This window comes from Phyllostomus discolor, chromosome 5 (genome assembly GCF_004126475.2).
Source record: "Phyllostomus discolor isolate MPI-MPIP mPhyDis1 chromosome 5, mPhyDis1.pri.v3, whole genome shotgun sequence".
NCBI classification, from domain to species: Eukaryota; Metazoa; Chordata; class Mammalia; order Chiroptera; family Phyllostomidae; genus Phyllostomus; species Phyllostomus discolor.
The window spans coordinates 49547616-49572393 of record NC_040907.2 but is presented as its reverse complement, the minus strand read 5'-3'; the positions used below and the strand labels follow the sequence as shown (position 1 = coordinate 49572393).

The window sequence follows — 24778 nt, the reverse complement described above, 5'->3', positions numbered from 1 at the left end:
CTTCGCAGATGCCATGTTGAAGCTAAATGTTTTAAATTTTCTAATTTACCAGTTATTTTTTTTTTAAAGCATGCACATAGTTTTTAAAGAAATTTTAAAAGTTTAAAGGAACAGGAATAAATTTAAAGGACACATGGAGAAAAACTAGGGGGAGGGTGGTAATGGGAGGGAAGTGGGGAGGGTTTGGTGGGTGGGCTGGAATGGGAGTAAAAGGGAGAAAACTACTTGAACAATGATTAAAATAAAAAAATAGAAAAAAATAATTAAAAAATTGAATGAAAAAACTAAAAAAAGTTTAAAGGAAATTTATAATGAAAATTAAATGGCCCTCCTATCTCCAACCCCTGCCCCAAAGGTAACCCCGATGATCAGGTTCATATGTAGGCTCCCAGGGGGGCGTGTGTATATAAAGTCTCCCTCCTTTTTATACAAATAAGAACCCACTTTAGAAACTGTTACAGACTTTCCTTTTTTTTCATTTTTAAATATCTTAGAGGCTTTTAGACATATATAGATTTTTAAAAAATAGTTGCATGATATCCTATTGTATGGATATATTCAAAATGTTCAACCTCACCTCCTGGTAGCAGGTTACATTATGCCCAATTTTTGGCTTCTATGTATAATGCTCTAAGGAACATATTTATACAACTTAGGGCATATGTGTGGCAACTTCTCTTACCTTTTCCCTGTGTTATTTTCTCTAACCCTTTGCGTGTCTTTCTTAGCATTTCTTCTAGGCTTTTTAAGGTCCCCTGTCATGCCCAGGCAGAAGCAAATGGAGCCCATGACGTCAAAGCTGCCGACTTGGAAGCTGCCAGGTGTCTGGGGCAGACCCAGAGTGCTAGTTCAGGTTTCTAGGTCAGTGATTTTTCAACTGGTGTGTCATGGCAGGCACAATGGTGTACCACAAAAATTGTTAAAGTGTGCAATACCTGACTGTTTAGTGAGGGGCACTGACCTCTTTTCCCTTGATTTGTCAAATAAAAAATGACAACAGCCAACACAATAATAGCTGTCCAGTGTGAATAAATAAAAATTATACCTATTTTTTGTCAGATTGGCAAAAAATTGTTTTTTGCTGTGCTACAGAACTCTCTAACCCTAATTTAAAAAAAAATGTATTTATTAGCCCTGGCTGGCATAGTTCAGTGGATTAAGCATGGGCTGCAAACCAAAGCATCACAGGTTCGATTCCCAGTCAGGGCATATGCCTGGGTTGCAGGCCATGGCCCCCAGCAACCGCACATTGATGTTTCTCTTTCTCTCTGTTTCTCCCTCCCTTCCCTCTCTGAAAATAAATAAAATCTTTAAAAAATTTTGTATTTATTGATTTTAGAGAGAGGGAGAGGGGAAGAGACAAAACTCAATTTGTTGTTCCACTTATTTATACATTCATTGGTTGATTCTTGTATGTGTCATGACCAGGGATTGAACCCACAACCTTGGGATATTCAGATGATGCTCTCACCAACTAAACTACCCTGACAGCACCTATGCCACAAAATTTTAGTAATTAATTTATGTGTGCCATGAGGTGAAAAAGGCTGAGATTGCTGTTTTAGGACATGGGACTGTAGAATCTCAGCATTGGAAGAAAGAGACCTTAAAGCTAACTGGTTCAATTCCTAGCACTTGAATCCCCTCTAACACAGGCAGTGGGTCCCCACAGGTCATTATAATATTGCCATGAAGGGAGGGCCCTCTTTAGTCTCTTCAGCTCAGAGACATTGACTTTCGGAAAGACTCCTGTTATACTCTGTGCTTAAAGGTTTTTTAGAATGTGTAGTATAATGGCAGATGGCACATCCTGCATCTATGTGAATTCAGGACTCACCATTCACCAGCTGACTAATGTTGGGCGAGTTACTTAGTCCTCTATGCCTGAGTTTTCTCATCGCAAAAATGAGGATTATAGTACAAGTTCATAAAGCTGTACTGTATGGAGACATTTTTTAAAGTGCTTGGCATATATAAAATTATATAAATGTATATAAACATAGATGTATAATAAAATTATATAACATAATTGTATATCATGCAGATACATAATATATACAATATATCTAGATCATATATATGTTCCCAGCCCTTAATAGTAATAATAGCTATTATTACTATTCTTGCTATTGTAACTTAACAGTAACAAAACCCCTCAATAGACAGAAGGAGACATCAAGTACGAGTCTTCCTAAGAAGAAAGTGAATGATCTTTGCCTTGTATGAGCCATGTACTCTACATGGCATCTTTCTTAATCCTCACAACAATATATATGGGAGATGTTGTGAATTCCTACTTCACAGAGAATGAAATTAGGGTGTAGATGTCAGGCAAGTTGCCCAAGGGTCATCCACATAGTAAGGGGCAGAGGTCGGGTTTGCATCCAAGTACTGTTTCAAAGGCACTGAACTGCCAGGACTTGAATTCCTGCTGAGGCAGACATAGCTGAGACGAGCTCCTTACCTGAGTAGTGGCTGGTACCGCTGGCTTCTGGCTGAGGAAGGATGTGGATAATAGAATGCACTGGGCATTTGAAGAGAAGAATCTTGCAGGAGAAGGGCTACAAAGTGGGGTTAAGGGAATGTGGGGTTGCCAATGGCCTAGGCCTGGGAAGAATAGTGGCATACGACTTTACTCCCCTCTGCTTTCCATAAACGCAGCCTTGTTCCATATTCAGATGCCTTCAGCTTCCAAACCTTCCCCCAGAGATGGACCATCTTGCCCACTGTGAGCTCTTCTAACCTCCTCAGACTGCACAGGAGCAGCTCTCTCAGCTTCCTTTATTCTTGCTCTCTCATCTGCCAGCTCAGCAACCTCTCCTTTAGAACCTTTTCCATACATGGTAGGATGGCTTACTGGCTTCCTGCCAAAACCAAAATAATCTGGGTTCTATTTCTCTGTTCTGTGCTCAGACGAGGGGGCTGAGAACATCGTGGGTAAAGCTCCAGTTCTTTTGAATTCAAATGAGTCAGTGCTCAGCCTAGGGCTGCATAAACAACAAAAATAATTGTTTTTCAATTTCTCAAAGTAAATCAAGGTGAGAAGGGGGGCAAGGCATAGTGAGAAATGAAAAGCTATGACTCTGAGTCTTTGGGTCATAAACTTCAGAAAATCCCTGGACATGGGAGTAATGACTCAAATGATAACCTAGCGTGAATGACCTCACTTTATTCATAGGCTCTTAGTACCCAGGTTTCCTCCTAACCACCAGGGGAAACTTAGATGCGCAGATGTCTCGAACCCCATCAAGGGGTGGCCGCTAAGGCTTTACACCTTACCTCCACAATGAGATATTTCTTGGCCCACGTGCTGTTCGCTGGGTCTGGAATTTGTCTGCTACACCACTGAGGTCTGAGGCCTGAAAGGAGGGCAGATAGCCTATAGATAAAGAAAACAATGCCACCTGGTTAAGTGTGGAAGCACAGGTTCCTGGTGCAGTGACTCCAGTGTAGGGGCTATTCAGTGTAGGGCTATGCAAATGAGTGAAATGCGAACACTGAAGGAGAAGGATGGCACATCACCAAAGGAGGGGCTAGCTTTCTGTGACGTGCAGATAGATGACAAAGAGTTGTGATGCAGTCACTTGGGGTTTGCTAAGAAGACTATGGAATTTTTGATCAATGTAATGTGTAGCTGTCACCATCCAGCCATGCAACTGTTCAACATTCCCTAATGCGTGACCAGCACAGTGCTGGGACAGGACAGCAAACAGGGAGGCATGGTCCCTACCCTTGGGAGCTTGCCATTTACTTAATTACAATGTCTATAAAAAGTTTGTAATGACAAGGACATTATTGTGCTAAAAGTAAAAATAACAAGCCGGATACAAATGATATAAATACCTTGAATATAAACCTTGCAAAAAAAAAAGGCCAAGAAAAAATACCATGGAAAAACATTCAAACTGTTAACAGTACTTGTGTTTGGTGATCAGAGGAAATGTAGGTCTTTTTTCCTACATCTCTAGGTTTTTAAAAATATTTTTTAAATGAGTTTATATTTTATGATGTGGATGGGGAAAATTCTAAAAAATGTTTCTTATATGTGCATGTGGCTGAAATATCATCACTATATTTTAAATATTCAAGACCAATATGAAACATCATTAAATCCTTGGCTTTAATAAGCTTTGCTGTTTAATAAGAATGGTAAGCTTCTGGGATGTGTTTAGCTCTTTGAAACAGGAGAGGTGGCCACCTGGCTAGTTTTTCTCCAAAGAATCATGAGCAGAGGTACCTGTGACTTCATATGGATCGAGGACAGTGCCCAAAGGATGGTGGGCCAATAACATGGAATAAAACTGGGTCCCTAAATGACTGTGTGGAGCAGAGCTGCCAACCAACCTGGATGACTTAACCTCTTACATGGAAGAGGAATAAACTCTTTTATTAAAGCCACTGCTTTTGAGACTTCTTTTTTCTTTTTCTTTTAACAGCGGAAGCCTTGACCCTGACTGATACTATTTCCCTGAAGAGGATGTATGTGATCATAGTCAACGCCTTTTTAGTTTAACTTCAAAATCTACCTAAAGAGAGCTCTGCTTTGAAGTATCTGTCACACATGGGAGCTTCAATAAATGTAAAGCCTTTCAGACAAGTTCAGTGCCTAGTAGAATGACTTTGAGCTAATTTTATTTTTACCTCTGCTCTTACTTTACACAACATCTGAAGAAAACTTTGTACTGAAGAACTACTTCATTTTAAAAAATTCCCTCTTATTAAGTAATGCATGTTTTAAAAATTTTAGAAAATACAATTAAATAGAAAGCACTAAAATCACCTATGATTTTATTCTTTGATATAACCACCATTAATCTTGTGGTGTATATCTTGGGGGCAGAAAGTGTTAATTGCCACCCAATACCTGTTTTTTTTTTCCCATCTGAAGAAAGAGCACCCTAATTTATTGGGACGATCATGAACCCAGCTATAAGGCCACAATTTTAAACCTCCCCACCTCACCAAGTTCTGGCCGTGAGATCTAATCAACAGTATTTTGTGTGACTTCTTCATGTAACATGTACTGGAAAGGGGGGTGTGGGCGCCTTCTCTGTCCCTGTGGTGGTACAGTGGGTGCATGATGGCTGTAATTCCTGCAGCCACTGGACCAAGAGGGGAGACTGATGGAAGCCAGGATCAGCATAATGGAGCAGGAAGTGCAAGGAACCCAGGTCCCAAAAACTATGGAGCTAACATGAGGCCTTACTTAGTTGACTTCCCTTACTTGGATGGGAAACTGTTAGCTAGTTTGTCACATTATTTGGGCTATAAAACTCACATACAACCAAACTTAATGATGACTGATAATATCTTGTATGTGTATTTGTGTGTATGTGTGTATGTACTATTTTTTAAAAAATGGAAGTACAGCCGTGGCTGGTGTGGCTCAGTGGATTGAGTGCCAGCCTGTGAAGCAAGGGGTCACTGGTTCAATTCCTAGTCAGGGCACATGCCTGGGTTGTGGGCCAGGTCCTGAGTAGGGGACACATGAGGGGCAACCACACATTGATGTTTTTCTCCCTTTCTTCCTCCCTTCCCCTCTAAAAATAAATAAAACCTTTTTTTTAAATTTTTAAAAGATTTTATTTATTTTTAGAGAAGGAAGGGAGGGAAAGAGAGAGAGAGAAACATCAATGTGCAGTTGCTGGGGGTCATGGCCTGCAACCCAGGCACGTGCCCTGACTGGGAATCAAACCTGCGACACTTTGGTTCACAGCCTGCACTCAAACCACTGAGCTATGCCAGCCAGGGCTAATAAAATATTTTTTTAAAAATGGAAGTACATATTATTTTGCAAGGTGCTTTTTAAAATGTAATATAGCAAATATTCATATTTAAATTTTATTCTACATTTTAATGGATGCATAATATTGCTATAGCATAAGATATAATTTAGTTACTCCCATATCATCGGGCATTTGTGTTGTTTCAAATTATTTTTCCTTTTATGAACAACACTTTAGTGAACATATTTGACATCAAATAGCCACATGCCTCTATGATGTACTTAGAATAAATTTCTAAATAGGAATTGCTATGGTAGAATAAAGATTTAACATATATTGTCACTCCAAAATGCTGAATAAATTTGCTCTGCCACCAGCCATGTATGAGAGCATCCATTTCTTGGACTCATAGCAACCACAGCAATTATCATTTAAAAATTATTTTTACCAAAATTGGCAGGTGTACCCAACTCACTTTTGCCGGGAGTAACACATTGAGAAAATGCTCACAACGATGACAGCAGCGCAAATGCTCAGGACCATAAATGTGCTCCAACTGGCTTTACCTGAAGAGAGAGCAAACCCCGTGACTGGGATACCCTCAATGAACATTTCAAAGTACTGACTACCGTGTGAGCCCTCTGAGCCCGACCCACAGCTCCTGGGTAGCTGGGCCCAGGAAAAGGCCAACTCATTTCTATCCATTCATTTGAGGAGAAGGGGCCCTCGGGGAGCCAATTCTATAGCTGAGAGGAGCATCAGCCCTGCGAGGGCTCCTTGCTCCAGTGGGTGGGAGGATAAGGGCTGTGGCACATAAGGCACGGGCTGTGAACGGGGAGCCCTGAGTCCTGGTGCTGGATCTTCCACTGACTGCGATGTCACCTGAGGACCTGTTCTTGGTCTGTAAAAGGTGAATGATGATGTCTACCTGCAGGTTGCTGTGAGGTTAGAGACAGTGTAGTTAAAGCACAAGGCAATGTATCTATCTGAACAGACCAGGCCTGCAAGAAACAGTAACTAGTAATTTTACCAAACCATTGGATTAACCAACCCTCTATCTAACTAGGATCTTTGAAATTGTTTTGATTTCTTCCTATGAACATTTATTTTGCCACATGTCAGAATTATCCATTAATTCACCCAGTATTCATTATTAACCATGTACCAGGCCCTATAAGGTGCTGAGATGCGAAGATGAATAGGACTTGGGCTCTGCTGTCTCCAGAAGTCACGAGTGTAGCCCATGTAAACAATTGTAAAAACAAGCATGTATGAGGTCCTGTCGCAGAGAACAGCATGGGATCTGACCTCATTTACAGTTCAGGAAGGTTTCTCAAGGCATGACATTAAAAGTTTAGAGTTGGGTCAATAGGAGTTGGCTAAGCAGACAAATTAGGGAAGCACAAACTAGACAGAGAACTATGCAAAGGAGTGGGAGGAAGAAACAGCACAGCACTTTCAGGTGACTACAGGTAGCCTGGTCTTGCTTTTGAGTGTAAATGAGGAGAGTGAGGCAGAGGATGAAGCAGAATGGGTGAACAGGACCAGATCATGTAGGGCCTGGTAACCAAGCAGTTTGAATTCAAGCTTGAAGCCCTTGGGGAACCACTTGATGGGTTGCAACAAGAAGCAAAATGTCAGCCCTGAGGGTCTTGCAGAAAGATTCTTCTGGTAGAATGAAGGACAGGCTGGGAGCACAGGTGAGCATGGGGAACTAGGGGCCGGAGACCTGCTGGGCTCACTGAGAGGTGTGTTATCGGGACTGAACGGGGGAGTTGGAGCGGGCAGCCTTGTTACCACCCCATACAATCAGCACGATCTGACATTTCTTCAGCGTCTGCCTTCCTTGCTGGGCAGTTGGGACAGTCTGGAGTACCACCAGTAGAAAGAGGCTGAGCTCTTAATCTAATTAATTGCTTGCAAGTTAACTTTCACAGGAGTAGCTGGGAGAGGAAAAGAGGGTTTTTCAGTTTCCCCAGTGGAGAACTGCTTGGCATAGAACAGCAAAGTACTGAATGATCAACTTGATACTCCACGTGACAAAGCAAGAACGGCTTGTTCCACCCTTGGAGCAAATGCAAACTAGTGCTGCCAGAGAGGACGGCGTAACTTAAGTAACTCAAATCTGCTTGATTTGTACCTCTGCTGTTTACCACCTCAATGACCTTGGGTGATTTTTCTGCCTTACACTTGTAAAACACCTCATTCCTTTATCTGCTCCATATTGAGCTCCTGGTAGTGACCAGGTGTAATTATGTAAAGCAGGCACTTCACATGGATGTGGGCAAGACTAAATGAGTGGAGGAAGTATGTGCTATGTAGGGTGAATTGTGTCCTCTCACCCCCCAAATTCATATATTGAAGTTCTAACCTCCAGTACCTCAAAAAGTGACCTCATTTGGAAGTAGGGTCTTCGCAGATGTAATTAGTTAAGATGAGTCAGACTGCAGTAGGGTGACCTCTCCTCCAATATGACTGGTGTTCATATAAAGAGGGGAAATTTGAACACACTGGCATACAAGGAAAACTCAATGTGAAGATGAAAGCAGAGATTCACAAGCATAGGAACGCCAAAGATAGCCACCAGACTCAAGGTGAGAGGCATAAAATAGGTTATTTCATAGCCCTCAGAAGAGACTAACTCTGCTGATACCTTGATCTTGGACTTCTAGCCTCCAAACTGTGAGAAAATAAATTTCTATTGTTTAAGCCACCCAGTTTGCGGTACTTCGTTACAGGAGCCCTGGCAAACTAATATGAGGGGGGACCCAAAAGGCCCTGGAATTTCCTTATATAAAATTGTGTATTTATTCTTCCATGTTTAAACTTCAGTCACCTCCAGAGTACTCTCCATTTGATGCAATTCACCTATCGAGCCTTTTTTTCATTGCTCATTTTGAGCAAAACAGTTTTAGAGCTTGCCAGTTTTGATGCCTTTTAGTGCTTCTCTTGTTTTTTGTTTTGCCTCTTCCACATCAGTAAAAACATTTCCCTTTGAGGACTTTCTTCATCCGTAGAAACAAAAAAAAATTGCTCAGGGAGAGACTGAGTAAATAGGGTGGGGCACAGGAGTTATGTCATTTTTTGGTCAAAAATTGCTGAACACTCAGCACAGTGTGGGCAGGTGAGCTCGTAAATCACCCATCATGAAATGGGCAAACACATTGAAAGAGTCCTCAAAATAATTCACTGAAGCCAAATGCAGCCTCTCACAATAACACCAGCTGGTACACTGACATGGATGGGTTCCTAAAACACTCACCTAATGGGGAAGCCTGTACTACAAGAGACCCGCTATTCAGAAGATAATCCACTTTTGTTTTTTTTTTAGGGGGGCCCCTCCTATGTTATAGAAGCACATAACACAATGATGGGTACATAACTATCTGACTGCAATAGCTGCTATTGTTATTGTTGAGATTATTCTCATTATCCAATAAACAGATATTCAGTGAACAAGTGCTAAGTGTTGGGCACCATTTTAGACCTTGAAGACAGAGATAAACGGATGTCAGTCCCTGCCTATTGGATTTAGAGTTTTGAATATCAGTCAAATGTAGTGCATTATGAGGGAAATATGGAGGTGAATTTGGAAATGCTTCCTGAAGGAGGAAACATTTCCACCGAGTTTTGAAAAATGAGTAGACACTGTCTCCAAGTAGACAACACCATGGTAGGGCAGTCCAGTTAGAGGAAACAGCAAGTGCAAAGGTGTAGCAGTAAAAAAGTTATGAGCAAATTAAAGAAAATCTGATCATCTCCATGCCAAAGGCAGTGGGACTGTACACCTGTGTGGGAGTCCAGGGTGGACTCTCCATCTCCATGGCTGCTTCTTACCCTGCAGACAAAACTCCTTCTCTTTTCCACGGGGGCTCTCGCCAGCGGCTGTTAGAGCTGTCATCCACAGGACGTATCTCACTCTGGGCTGCAGGCTGTTCACTGCGTGTGAGTTGGGAGAGACCCTATAGGGAATTTCTGAAAGGAAGATGAAGATAAAAAAAGAAAGCTACATATTATACGAAATATTTGAGTATGGGTTCTTACTCATTTTTATTTATTAATTCTTCATTTAATTAGAACAAGAAAAGCACATATATATTTTAAAATAGTCTTAATTACTTAATACTTTAGTAGGCCCCAGCCATTGCCATCAATGGAGGCCTCACTTCTCAGCATATCAAAAGAATTACATATTTTTTCTTGTGGTACAATCTTTTAACAAAATGTTTATCATTTTGCTTTTGAAAGTATTTAGCTGTAGTTAACTCATTTTTTATTTCCTATAATGTTTCTGGCATTTACCAGGTATATTTGAGAACTTTGGGGGAGGAAATTAAATGTATAAATTGCTCTCAATGGAATTTTTAAGAAAGATAAGTTTAGCAATAAAACGGATATTTAACCAACAGTTATTAATCCTGATTTTCTACTTTTTTGTAGGCTCTGTGTATTGGGCTTTGTGGGTTTAATATGACCATCTGCTACAATTTCACATAAAATCTAAACTCTAGAGCAATAGTACTCAGGATTAGAGTTATTTTGGCAGTTGAAGCCAAAATCATCAGTTCCTTATGCTCTCAACATCCTTGCATATCCTCAGCATGGAAGATGTTGTTTTTCAGCACAATGCACTGATGCTGTTTTTCTCCAGGAAACATGAGTGTTGGGAGCCTTTGGTGCACAGGCAATCTTCCCCTCCAGTGATCTTCCCCTCCAGTGATCTTCCAGGTGCAAGTTTGGAGTAGCCTCGCAGGAGGGTCAGGGACTATAAAATGAAGGCTTCGGCAGGAGCAGCCCACCGGCTTGCTCAGCAGACTTGCACCTGTGCTGGCCGTCAGAGTGGACACCAGAACCCAGCACCCTGTGCCTCAGCATCACTCACTGGCTCTCAAACCCCAGTGCAAGTCAGACAATGACCCTGTTTGCTCAAATTATTGATATTTCAACAGTCACAAATATTTACTGAGTGTCTGCTCTGGACAAGGCATCAAGTGTACAAAGGCACAGAATGCCTCACAGAGTTCACCAGTTAGTGGAGAAAAGAGACCCCGTACACTTCCCACCCCTGCTTACTATGGGGGACCAGCATGATGGAGCCCTGCAATCTTACATCCACTCCACCCAAAGCGGCAGAGGTTGGGGCAGACTATGTAAGAGCTGTGACTATCAGAGCAACTTCTGCATTTTACATCTTGTTGAGAAAAGTACCATGTGGAAAATTCCCGAGCCTACTCTAACCTGATGAAATTGCTTGCACAGATGTAAGCTATGTGATTCAACTAAAAAAATCTCTTTTCTTATTCCTTTTTCAGGGGATTAAAAAATTAATTTTGGAGCAACCTCCTGCTCATCTTGCTGCAACGAAGCATCAACGAGCATCTGGGAGTCAACCATTGCACTGTGTGAGGCATGCCTTCCTGAGCTCTGGGAGTGAAATGAGACAGATGCTGGAACAGAAGAGAAGAAATGTGAATGGTGTGTGGGGCCAAAAAATTTATACATAGGCTCACATACACATATGCGTATTCAAAGAATAAAAATAGAAACTTTATGGCGGGGAGCAGTAAGGAGGATGACGGTGTCAGCAGTCTGGTTGGCAAAATAGCTTGGGTTGAGTAATGGGAGAAAGAAATCATGCAGGAAATACCGGTTTTGCTGCCTGGGTCTGAGCTGTGATCTCAGGCACAGATAAAGGGGCCATTAACTCCTTGGCCCCCTGAAACTTTAGGCTCAGGGTGGTTAAAGGACAAGGGCGCCAGCTCAGGAGGACGTGGTAGTTGCCAATGTTCAGACCGGCAGTGGATAAGAAGACCAAGTGGTATCAGGCAAAACAGCCACATTATTACTGAAAATTAGTTTTTTTCCCTAACAATCTACATTTGTTTAGCAAAATGCAGGATTTTAATCACCCATTTGCTATTCAACAAATACTGTTTTTATTAAGAACCTACTGTATGCCTGGCTGTATTGTAAGTACACTGGAGACAATAGTGAGCAAATTGCCATGGTGTCTGTCCTCATGATGCTTAGAGTCTGTGGGCAAAAGCAGCCAAGTGGTAACAAAGCACAATGTGTGCACCCGCAGAGAATGCACTTGCCATCAGTACATGTGAGTATCAGAAAACTTGCAGAGGAGAGGCTGGATACCAGAATTACCTGTGGAATGTACTAATAGGCACAGGCCCTAGCCCCATCCTAGTTCTATGCCCCTCTTCTGCCCAGGCAGGGCTAAGTGCTCCTACTGAGCTCCCACGTGCTGTCCCTCTGGGTGGTGCCACAAGACATGTAAGACAGCCCCCCCCACCCCCATGGAACTCCATCTAGCTTTTGTGGAGTGGGGCCTCTCTCTCCTGATGTCTTTCTCCTTCAGCCTACTGCCCTCTATCACTCTCCAGAAGCTGCACCTGTGAATCACCTGGGATTTCTGGCTGTCAAATGCAATAGCTAGTTGTCAGTCCTTGATTAGAGCAGTTACATCACTTTTGTGTACTTTTCCATCTCCTGGAATAGACTGTGAACTCTGTGAAGAGAAGGAATGGGTCTTACCCATCAGTAAGTGCTTAATGAATAATAGGAAAATTTAATCTAAGCCAGTATAAAATAGGACTTTGAATCTGGGCCTCCTCCCCTTGTGACATATTTTAAAACATCCTTATATAGACTTAGATTCATCAAATTTGTGGCAAACTAAAGTAGATTTTTCTTCTGTATCTACAAGAGCAGCTTTAAGAACCAAATGACCATGTTAATCTGTCTGGTCATAAATAGGCATCTCAGTTTAAACTCTGCCAAAATGAAAATTGAGAAATGGAGAGGAGCAAATTCCACATGAAGAATTTAAAATGGCTCAGGAAGAGGTCAATTGATTTGTCACCTTTTGGGGTGTTCATCGGAACTGGCTTACCCTGACAGGCCAAGGGAAGCAGTTCAGTTCAATAATACATGCTGTTTACCAACGGTGAATGTTAAGTGAATGATTATGAGGTCTTATAATGGAAGACAGCTGTTAAAGAGGATGAAGCAAATCCATATGGACTGATATGGAAAGATCTCCAGTGGTATTAAGAAGTAAAAGCAAGGTGAAGCTCAGAATACAGATAATTATCCAAATATATGCTTGGATATGTATCAATTTTTTCTGGATGAGCACACAAAGAACTGGTAAGAGCCTACATATAAATGAAGGGATCATTTCAATTTTGTGTCTTATCAAACTATTTGAATGTTTTTATCACATGCAGTATTATTTATGTAGTAAAAAAGTAACTAGCTTCAAAAGCCACAACTTAGAAAAGCAACACTGCAGGTCTTCTCAGGTCACGAGACAGGACCAACTCTTAAATTTCCCCACGCAGAATCAGTCTGCAGGCAGTACCCTAGCACCCACATCTTGGGATGGCTCTGTTACCTTCTCCCTGACCCACTAGCTCTCATAAAGGAACAAAAATGATGCTTCTTTATGATAAATTCTCCTAAAAAAAAGCAAGATGCCTATCAAATAAAAAGAAGGGCAAGCCAAGGAAAAAAAGAGAAAATTCTGAATAAATCAAAGTTAGAACATCAAATCTGCCAAGTGTCTTGGAGCTACTATAAATGAGTGATCCATGAAGTCATTTGAGATAATGTTCCAGCCAGAATTTATTTTAATTGCTTGAGTCATAGAATAATTGTAGGTGATAAGGAATTACTTAAACTATATTGTGTTTTATCCATTTTGAGAAGAAATAATATGCTACAATGATAATTGCAAACACGGGGACTCAAAAGTTTCCCAAAAGGCCCTGGCTGGCATAGCTCAGTGGATTGAGCGTGGGCTGCAAACCAAAGCGTCGCAGGTTCGATTCCCAGTCAGGGTACATGCCTGGGTTGCAGGCCATGACCCCCAGCAACCCCACATTGATGTTTCTCTCTCTCTCTCTCTCTCTCTCCCTTCCCTCTCTAAAAATAAATAAATAAGTAAATAAATAAAATCTTTAAAAAAAAAGTTTCCCAAAATGCATTCCTTGCAAACCTCACGGGTCTATAAAGCTCTACTAAGGTATGTGCCCTTATTGCTTCTTGCAGTGCTGTCTCCCCATATAAGTAAGCTCCTCAAGAGCATAGTCCATTATTTTCATTTTTTTAACTTGCTTGGCACATGACATGTATTTAGTAACTGTGTGTATGTGTTTAGATGTCTTTTATTTTCCTTTATTCAGTTAATTTCACCATATTTATTGAGCACCTCCTAAGCGCCAGGCATGATTCCAGCCCTTTGTGTATGCACACATGCACACGCTTGTGTTCTCCTGGCAGAGGAACAAGAAAGGCCCCACGGCGTTTGTTTCTCACACATACCACAAAGTCGAGGTTGGGAACTGGAGTCCTGTTCCTTCCAGTATATCCTGTAATGGAGGATGCAGCCCATTTGTTCCTGGGCTGGAATTTCACTCCATGAAATTAGAATGTTCCCCTTTTCCTCTGTGATGGCATTAATGTAGGGCCCACTCAGTGGTGCTGTAAAGTAAAACACAGGAGGCTTTTGTCACCCTCCAAATCCAAGTCATTAAACTAAAGCAAAAGTTGGCAAAAGTTCCCAAGACTCACCTTTGTGCTTAGAATTACCCCGGATGGAGCTGCATCCTCCTTGGTCCCCCGAGAGTGCATGCACACGGATTTCATAACAGATGTAGGGTTTTATGTTCTCTGCAAAGAAAAGGGAGTTCTTACAACATGTGAATCACTAAACGAGCTGCTTTAATATCTGATACATAAGTATTCAAGGCATCTCTTGCCTCTTCTTAGTTTGAAAATGGTTCAAGTATAATTTGAACTGAGGGTAAAGGAATGGCCTAAGCTACAAAATCTCAGCATCCTGTTTTCCATGGCATCCACGCCTGGAAGCCACAGCCCTCATGTCCCAAGTTCATCTCATAGTGAATAAGTTAGCAAACCTGAGTTTCTTCCCAGGGTCATCATGATTAAGGAGAAAAAAGCTAGCTCAGTGCCAACAAAGATTTAAATATAACCACACAGACAACTTTTGAAACAAAACTTTCTGTCAAGAAAAACACTTTGACTTCTACAAATAAATCATTTGCCCTTTACTAAAAGGTGAGGCTGGGATTTTGCAGGCACAGAACCTGGAAGGCCCTTCTAATTCCACAGAAGCTGATCAGGATCTGACAGGGCAGCCACGGACGACGCATCTGGGTGTGACGGACAAGGGCACACTCAGTGCAACCCAACCCATTGTTCCTCCTCCTCTACCTCTCCCCAGCATGTTCCGGGTAGGCCTCAGATGCATCACGGCATGGGACATTTGGAAGATATCTGGGAATGTTAATGTTCCTTCCTAGTTTTTATTTTATTTTAAAAATATTTTTAAAAAATTAATTTTAGAGAGAGAGGAAAGGGGAGGGAGAAAGAGAGACAGAGAAACACTGGTTGCCTCCCAAATGTGCCCTGACCCGTGACAGAACTAGCCACAGTGAACAGACAAGAAAAGAAATAAAAGGCATCCAAATTGGAAAAGAGGAAGTAAAACTGTCATTAGTTGCAGATGACATGATAGTGTACATAGAAAATCCTATAGGCTCTACCAGAAAACTACTTGACCTAATAGTTGAACTAAGTGAAATGGAGAAAAGGACATAGTCAGCTTAGTCTAGTAATCCAAAGATTCTTCGTGGGTGGCATCCAGACCCTGAAGCTCCATGGGCAACATGGAATGTGGATTCACATTTTATTTGCCAGGGGCAGGTGCCTGGCTGTTTTGCCAGTAGTGGTGGAAGGTGCCAACCAACCACTGTGCTCTGTAGAAGTTTAAGAGTTCCAGGTGAGCTCGTTAGGCAAATGTTTTTGTTGCATTTTGCCATGCAAAACATGAGTTCAGGGTAGAAGCCTTGGGAATGGTTGCATCAGACAGAAGTTATGGGCTTCTTCTTGTGGATAGACTACTTTAGTGGAAGAGGGAAGAAAACATGTCACCTTAACTCAGGTGACATTTCCCTTTCCACAAATCATAAAGCCGCAGTAAGCTTGTTCCCTGGTTCTGACCTTGAGGACTCCTGTTTTACTGGCTAATTCTTATACAAACACCCCTGAATCATGTCTGCTCCCCACCTCAAAAGTTCCTCAGCCATGCTGCCCAGTGGCTACTGCCCACATTGTTAAAATTTTCATTTCTTCATTCTGGCCCCAAATACTGGCTCATTTTCTTGTACTCTCATGCATACATATCTGCCTGGCAACCTTGGGCAAAGGCTCTGTTTTGACATTTACAACTAATCTCTTTGGTGGATTTTCTGCAGATAGCTAATTTCACCTATTAAGTATGGGAGAAAGCAAACACTAAATGATCAGTGACATGGAAGAATCCTAGAGGAAGTACGAGGGAGCATGCAGAATGGGGACCCAAATAGCCTAGGTATGAGGCAAGGTTTTCTAGACATGGTGTTGTCTACATACTTGTAAAAGGAGTGGCTCTGTATAGCCTGAACCATTTTTATAGACAGAATAGGACTGATGATCTCTAACCTAGGTCTCATCACCCTATAACCCTGGAGCTGGACTGTATCCTGGCCCACTCCAAACAACCCACTCTTGCCCCAGCCAGAAGCTGAGAATGCAATGGCAGTGAGTTGTATTACTGACCAGAGAGGGCCTTTTTGAATTATAACAGCAACACAAACTAACAGTTAACCAGGTGTTTTCAAGTAGGAGAATAATTACATTTCACCATTATACTGATCTTATACAAATAAATATTTCTAAAATGCTTAAAAACATTTTAGTTTCCTAAATATGGAAGACATTCTCTTTTTCATCTATTTTATGGCATTTGTATAGATTTATAAAAAGAGGGAATTATATGGGCTATATGATTCAAACTATCCCACAGGGGTAAATCCTAATACAGTTTATAGTAAGCATTTACAATTTTGTAGCAGTTTAGAGTTCACTAAATGCCTGTTCTATGGACTGTTTAATCTGGTTTGATGGGCATAACAACCCTAAAGAAAAAATGGCTCTACTGCAACAACTCCAGGGACAATCAACTGTCCTATTAGAGACCACGGCAGGTAAGGAAAATTCTTTCTCCACATAGAGCTGGCATCTGCCTTCTTACAACTTCCATGCAGAAGCCTCAGTTTTAGCCTCCAAAACAATAAAGGACACTTACTCTTTTTCATGTAGACATCAAAGCCATCAACAGCCACCAAACCACCCCACCCCATCCACAACTCTCGGTTTCCACATTAAAAGTCCAGAACCCCAGTAACTTGCTCATCTTCCTCTGTTTCTTACTGGGCAGTACTTCCTTTAAGTGCAGTGATTAGAACTGAACACAACCCACTAAAAATCTGAGCAGCTGCACCATAAAAGAAGCACACAATCAAGGACCATCCTCTGTAATTATCATGCGGTGTGCTCTGTTTATTTCATCGGTGTAAATCTTGTTTCCTTAAGTAGGGCGTGTGTATTTTCCTGGACAGGTGCAATCATTGTCATGGTGTAATGATCGTATTATGGGATTTAGAGCTTGAAAACCTATTAATGTCTTAGTTCTATTACATAAAATAATCATTATGATGATAGCTAAATTATCAAACACTTAAACTATGTTAGGCACTGTTCAAACATTTTCGCTATATTAATTCAGTTAGTCTTCATAATAACACAATAGCCCCCATTTTACAGATAAGTCAACTGAGGCACAGAGAAGTTAACTAATTTGCCCTAGATTATGCAACATAGTAAGTAACAGAGCCAGCACTCAAATTTAGATTGTCTGGTTGTAGAACCAGCACCTTTGTGAACTTAACACTTAAAAATGACTTTGCCTAAATTATCTCCAATCCTTTTCAATATGCTCTCAGTCACTTGATTGGGAATGAAAAATCTCCTGGTATCCTCACCTATATCATGGGAGTGGTAACTCTTGCTACACCTGATTTTTCTGAGACTGAAATGAACTCCCAAATGTCAGGGGCCCATCACACTAACGGGTTACTACTTAGTTCTCGGCCACACTTGTCTGGTTTAAGTACTCACTTAAGGTGTAATGGCACTGTGTCAGACACATGCATTTTCCATAAATACCAGAGCTTCTAGTCAACCAGATGGCCTTCTATGGCTGCAGTGGTATATTCTGAGGTGCTGTCCTGAAGGCCCCTAGGTCATCACTGTCCCTCTTTCTCATGTAGCCACTTGTAATGGAAGGCAGGGTTTGGGGTTCCTACCTGCAATTTTCTCAAACGAATGTGAATTGAGTAACCTCCCAAAGGAAGGTGGACAATTAAGTACCTGAAATCAAAGTGGACACATTGTAAGGAGGAGTCCGTAGCCAGTTTAGAGAGGGCCGCACGCCACCCCCCGGATGCAGCTCCCTCCATTCCACCACATACTCTTGAACAGTGGAGGCAGCTTTCCCAGGAGGCTCCCACATCACCATAATGTTGTCTGTGCCCTCTGAGTTTGCAGAGACCTGGCCAGGAGCCAACAACCCTTTATAGGGGAAAATGAGGAGGAACAAAAACAAAAATCACTGTAGACAAAGATATAAAACACAGCAAATCCTGTCAATGCTTTAAGAAGGACCAACTTCTTTTTAAGATCTCCAAGTTCACAGGTTTAAGTTCATCCTACCTCTCAGTTCTGGGAGAACTGGCATTATCAGCTTGGACAAGAACCCTGTGTAGTGGTATCTGTAGAATTATTTTCCCTTCATCTTTCATTTCACTTTCCATTTCCAGTGGTACTGGCTCTAGTGAATGTAACATGCATCCTTCTAATCCACCTTATATGTTTGTTTACACATATATGTATCCTTGAAAATTGGTGTCGCTTTGTGCTTGTGAGTTGTTATTGTGTAAACTGTATTGAGAGCAGATCTAATGCTTTTTCTTTTTTTTTTCACTCAACATGTATCTGGGATGTATCCATCCTGCTCCTACCTGTAAATTTAGCTTAGTCTGTTAGACTGCTGCCTCAACACTTTCTTTGTCCAGTCTCCAAGTGACAAGCAGGAGGTTCCCTCCAACTCTTTACTAATGGAGACAAAACAGGGTGCCGTAATTTATCATAATTTCCTAACTGGTCAGGTCATGGTGGGTAGTCATGACCATGACCTCTACTTCTTAAGTGTAAGTTTTTTAAGCAAGCCCTGTCCATTGTTCTTATGCATCTAGGTTAACACACCTTTGAGATGCCAGAAGTAATACCCAGAAGTAAGGTATAACCACACTTAAGAAAGCACATAGTCTTCTAATCCAACCCCTACTTTGCTGTCTCCCACCTTCATGTAATCTTCCTTATGACCCCTCTTTACTTTCAAACACATAAAAGAAACTGCAAAACTGTTACTCTCCAGAGCATTTGAGATCTTTATGTCCAGCATATATCATTTTCTCTCAAACTCTTAAAAAAATTATCTATGGGTTTGGATCTTCTTACATCAACATAAACACAAACATGTCCTCGTGTGTGCCTGTGTAAGAGTGTCTCTGGATTTACATGTCTCACTAAATATGGCCAAGCTGATCGCTAAAATAGCCTATCAGTTGCACTCTAACAAGAAAAGCTTTGAGAGATTTCATTTTCCTCCCAACACTTGGTATTTTCTGGTTTTTGCCAATCTGGTCCATGTGCAGTGGTATTTAATTGTGGTTTTATTTTCGTTTTCTGATTTCTTGTGAGACTGACTTCTCTTCATGCATTACTAATCATCTGACTATTTCCCCTTATGTGAATGGCATATTCATATACTTTGCTAATTTTTTCTGGATTTCCTGTCTTCTCTCTGATTTGCGGAAATAGCTTTTATATTCTAGATCTTAATCAGTGAGAAATAGCTTTTATATTCTAGATCTTAATCATTCACCAGTCTTCAACACTAAAAATATCTTGCTCCAGTCTTTCAACTTTACAATGTATTTGTTGCACAAAAACACTTTGATGTATACTACGGTTTGAGCATTTTGACTGTTGTTTATGAAATCCTTCCATCCTGGGGTCACCAAGATACTCAACCACATTTTCTCCTATTGACTTCTGGTTTCACCTTTCACATTCAAATTTTTTCCCAAATCTAGCTGAAAGGTTGTTTTTATTTTTAAGGGAAACAATTTTATTATTTTTCCATATTGTGAGTCAGTTTTTCAAATATGATACCATTCCTAACATACACCAAGTTCTATACGTTATTGGGTCTGCGTTGGGTCAGCTTCTTCACCAGAACACATGGATTATATTACTAGGTTTTGTGATGTCTGAGTATTTGGTTGGTAAACTACCCTTCTCATTTTGCTCTCCTTTTTTCAAAATGTTCTTGGTTATTCATTTAACCTTATTTTTCCATGCAGCTTTTAGAATTAGTTTATCCGAGTGCCCCCAAATTCTAGCAGGGTTGTTTTGGTTTTTTTTTTACTGGATTTAAGTTAAAAATGCTGTTTAATTCAGGGAAAAATGACACTGTTACAATGCTAAATCATTCCATTCATAAATATGCTGTTTCATTGAAATTACTCAGTTCCCCTTTTATATTTTTAAGGGAGTGTCCTCAAAGTTTTCATGCATTTTTGTTAGATTAATTCTTAGATATGTTACACTTTGAGTTTATTTTATATATGGCACCTTCTACTTTTTAAAAATAATTTATTTGTTTATATTTTTAGAGAGAGGGGAAGGAAGGGAGAAAAAGAGGGAGAGAAACATCCATGTGAGAGAGGAACATCAATTGATTGCCTCTCACGCTCTCCAGATTGGGAAGCCCAGGCGTGTGCCCTGACCAGGAATTGAATCAGGGAACTTTCCCTTTGTGGCACAATGCTCAACCAACTACACTACACTGGTCAGGGCTTATTTTCTACTTTTTCTACTATTAATTTCTGTGTGTTATTCTTATTTCTGGCAAACCTGCTAAATTCTCTAATTAGTCTAATAATTCATCTCTTGCCCTTGTTGAATTTTCCACATCATAGTCTTATTAGCTGAACACTTAAAATATCTTCCTTCCAATCTTTAAATTAAATCTCTTATTTCCTTTTTTGTTTTTATCTTGTTGCTAATTTTAAAGAGAATGTGCCCATATATCTTCATTACAATAAAATGATATTTGCTGCATGTTTTTGGTAGAAAGTCTTAAAAAACTAAAAAGTTTTCTTTTATTCATAGTTTCTATATAGGTTTTAAAAGTAATGTATCACTTATTAAAAACTATTTTAACTACTTTTCTATGTCCGTTAAAAACATATCCCTTTTTTCTCTCAGTATTAATGTGATGAATTACATTGTTATATATTTTTTCAAATTGCTCCATCTTTACACTCATAGGATCAACCCTGCTTAATCATTCTGCACTGTATCTTGTAGTGACTTTTAAAAGTACAGACCATTTTTTAGAGAAGTTTTAAGTTTGTAGAAAAATGAGCAGAAGGCTCAGAGATTTTCCATATACCCCCTGCCTCTCACTCACACAGTCTTTCCTAGTACTGACATTCTGTAAGATGCTGGATAAATACTTTCAAGAATTTCTTCCTTTTCATTTGCTTTCTTTCTCTCACTGTGACTCCTTTCAGGTGGTCATTATTACTTCTCTTTCAATTCTTTCAATGTTTTAAATCTCCTCATCTGTTTTCAACTTTTCTGTTTTTGATGCCTTTTGGAAGAGTTTCTTATCAAATCTTCCACTCACTCCTTCAGTCTTCTCGAGTCCTTTCTGCTAGCTAACTCATTGGCTGAGTTCTTTAATTCAACCCTTAGACTTTTCATCTTGCCATGATCCAGACTGGATTCCCTCCCCCCCGATGTCTCCCAGGGCTAGTTCTCTCCCCTTCTCTGGCCACGACTAACCTTCCCTCTGCGACCTTTCAAAACTATTTCTTTCCCCTCAATCATTCAAATTCCCATCTCCATTTTCACTGAGAGCTCATGAATAGAGTTATGAAGTTCACAGATATTTGGAAAAGTGCCCACCTTAGAGACAGGTGGCCTGGTTTTTCGTCCAGCTCTGTGACTAACTGAATGTATGATGTTGGCTAGTATACTTCACCTCCTGGGGCCTATGTGTCTGACATCTGTGTGGGGCTGGCAATACTCTACTGACTTCTGATTCTTCTTCTAGTTTCAAGAATTCTTGAGCTCAGGGACTGGTCTGAAATGCGAAATATGTTTTAATTGTTGGTTATGGGTTTGGAACACATTCAATTTTCATCAAATCAAGAAACTTGTGTTTGTGCTTCTTGATATGTCATGCTGTGACAGGCACATTTTATAATAAAGTTGTCCCTAATTTTCTCAAAATCAACATAATTCTTCCTGTTGCAGCATTATTTTTCTCTTCCTGAAAGGAAAGTTATCTGTGTGAGTAGTGTGAACACATATGAAGGAGAGAGAGACACAAAATTACGGCACACTGTTTCTACAGATCATGCAGGATACATGTGAGAGAAGAGCCGTCGAGGATGCGATTCTGTGATGTGCCCATTTGTCCTCCACAGGTCACCCTGAGGTGCACAGCAGCTTGTATCAGATGGCTCAGGTGTGATCTTAAGAGATGTAAAAGATCCTGCAGAATCCAAATTTTCCAGGGCCAGGACCCTCTTAGTGACAGCTCAGTTGTACAGAACTGTTTCAGTGTCCTACCTTACCTTCTCTACACGTTCATCCTTAATGAGCCTCATCTTTTACTCAACACCTGTCCATTCTTAGAGGAAGAAGTGTTCCTTTAACTCTTTTTGTCACTGGATCCCATCATCTTCCAGCTCCCCAGGGACTTCCTTCCACCAATTATTCCCTCTCTCCCCTTTATCTTCAACCCCTCCCTACCCCTGATCCACTCAGATCCCACTTTTAAAAAATCCCTCATGCCTGCACACCTGCACTCCCTCACCTGGCTAATACCAACTTGTCTCTCCATGCCCTGTTCACATGTTGCCTCCTCTCCAAGGCCATGCTTTGGCTTTCCTCTGTTCCTAGAGCTACCTGTGCATACCTCTACCTTTATACTTGTTATACTGGACTATGACTTACTTGTTTATATGTCTGCCATCCCACCTGACAATATACAACTGGAGGACCTCAACAGTATTTTTTAACCTACTGCTGGGTTCCAGCTGACTTCCACAGTATGTGCTCAATAAAGGACTACTGAATGGATAAAGTAGAGGTCAACTCTGAAACAATGACTGTGTCACTTTGAGAGATTGTTCTCAAATCTAAATAAAGAGCCTGGAATGGGTCCAGAAAATTCATGAGGCTTATATTTCCAAGACTCACCTGCAGTGCGGTTTGAAGAAGTAAGGTGTTCTGGCATATGGCATTTTACCAACATCAGGACACTAAAGAATGATATGAGTTCAATTTCCCCCACAGAATTCACTTTAAAAATTACAAATGTAGCACTTATCCACTGAAGAAGAATTTTAAAAATTTACCAAGCAAAAGGGAAAGAAATTCACCTATAATCCCATGATTTAGTTATGACCTCTGTGAACATGTCCATATATGTTCCACTAAATTGTTTTTAACATGCAAAAAATGTATAGTCATGTAAATAGATATTTTAAATGGCATCATCCCATATACACTGTTGAACGCCTGTCTTGTTACTCATTATGTGCACCTTTGCACAACAATACAAACACAGCTACAGCATCACTTTAGTGCCACTGTGAATGAATGAATGCTGGTGAGAGTCAGGATGTATTAAATCAGTTCATTTTCTGTTATTTAACATTTAGGTTCTTTGTGCTGTTTCACTATATTTTTTTCAATAAACATCTTTTTGCCTATGTTTTCAAGCACTTATTATCTGCTGAGGATACAGTCCTAATGCTTAAATTTCTTGGTCAAAAGATATGTTTAGATTTAAAGTTTGTTACATATGGCCAAATTGTTCTTGAGAAAGTTGAACCAACTTACACACCTACTAGCAGGGTACAAGGACACTTCCCCACACTCTCACCAATGTGGAATATACTAACGCTGCTTACTCTTTTCTCAGGCTGACTTGGTTTCTCATGCTTTTTCAAAATTTGCATCTCATTGATTGCTAATTAGGCTGAAAGTATTTTCAAATCTTGCTGTTCTTTTACATTTATTAGTTGAATTGCGTGTTCATATACCCTGGTCTCTTATTTTAAAAAGTTAGATATAGATAATCCTCTTTTTGCCCAAAATGTGATATATCCTTTTCTTAAATTGGTATTTATATACCTGAAACTAATATAAAATAATACTGAATATAAAGTACAATAAAAAATAAATGTTTCATTTTAAAAAATAATGAAAAAACCTGTCAAAATGTTAACATTTCTTAGATCTGAAAGTGGGAACATGTTTTTATTATGTTACTCCCTGAAGTTTTATTGTTGGTGTTTTAGAAAAGTTTTTTATTTTACTATGCAGAAAGCTGAAGCTTTTCCTTACATAGTTAATCCATTTTCCCTTCAGGTTCTTCTGCCTTAGGCGCCTGTCCCACATGAGCAGATATCACCGGCTGCCTACCAGATACCCTCTCTTCATCTTCTGTAGTAAGGCCACCCTGCTGCCTGAAATCTGTTTCTGAGCCTCCTTTGCAGTTGGTGTGGCCAGGTGACCAGTTAGAGTCAACGACTGCAACGTGTGTTGTGTGACCTGGGGTGAAGCTCCTCACCAGTGAGGAGGGTGACCCTTTCTCCCTTCTATTCTGCTGCCTAGATGGAAATAGCTAGAGCTCTGGCAGCCATCCTGGACCATTTCCATCTTGAGGATGAAAGCCAACTTGGCAGAAGGAACAGAAAGGAGCCTGGAGTCCTGATGATGTCATGAAGCTGTCACACCAGCCCTCGCAGCCTACCTCTGACTTCTTTAATGTGTGAGAATAAATAAATCACCATAGTCACGCCTCTGGTAAGAGCAAGCCTTATTCCTAAGAGCAATGCCTAACTCACCTACCAACCCAAGGTTATATCAATATTTACTTGTATTCTCTTCTAGTTATTTTTATTACTCTATTATCTCCATGTTTATAGATATGTGACAGAAAGGATATATAACCAAGATTTAAGGGTGTATATAAAGTAATCATG

The 24778-nt window shown here is 40.4% G+C and overlaps 1 protein-coding gene across 1 annotated transcript in view; it reads right to left on the bottom strand.

The window, feature by feature from the left end:
* IL12RB2 (interleukin 12 receptor subunit beta 2) overlaps positions 1-24778 on the bottom strand; it is a 61648-nt gene that overhangs the window by 3193 nt on the left and 33677 nt on the right. The window contains exons 10-15 of the mRNA XM_028512454.2: positions 18015-18215; positions 14313-14411; positions 14064-14222; positions 9564-9701; positions 6202-6292; positions 3280-3379 (exon numbers count right to left, since the gene is read on the bottom strand). Of these exons, the coding sequence (XP_028368255.1) occupies positions 3280-3379; positions 6202-6292; positions 9564-9701; positions 14064-14222; positions 14313-14411; positions 18015-18215 (788 nt within the window). The remainder of the gene's footprint in view (positions 1-3279; positions 3380-6201; positions 6293-9563; positions 9702-14063; positions 14223-14312; positions 14412-18014; positions 18216-24778) is intronic.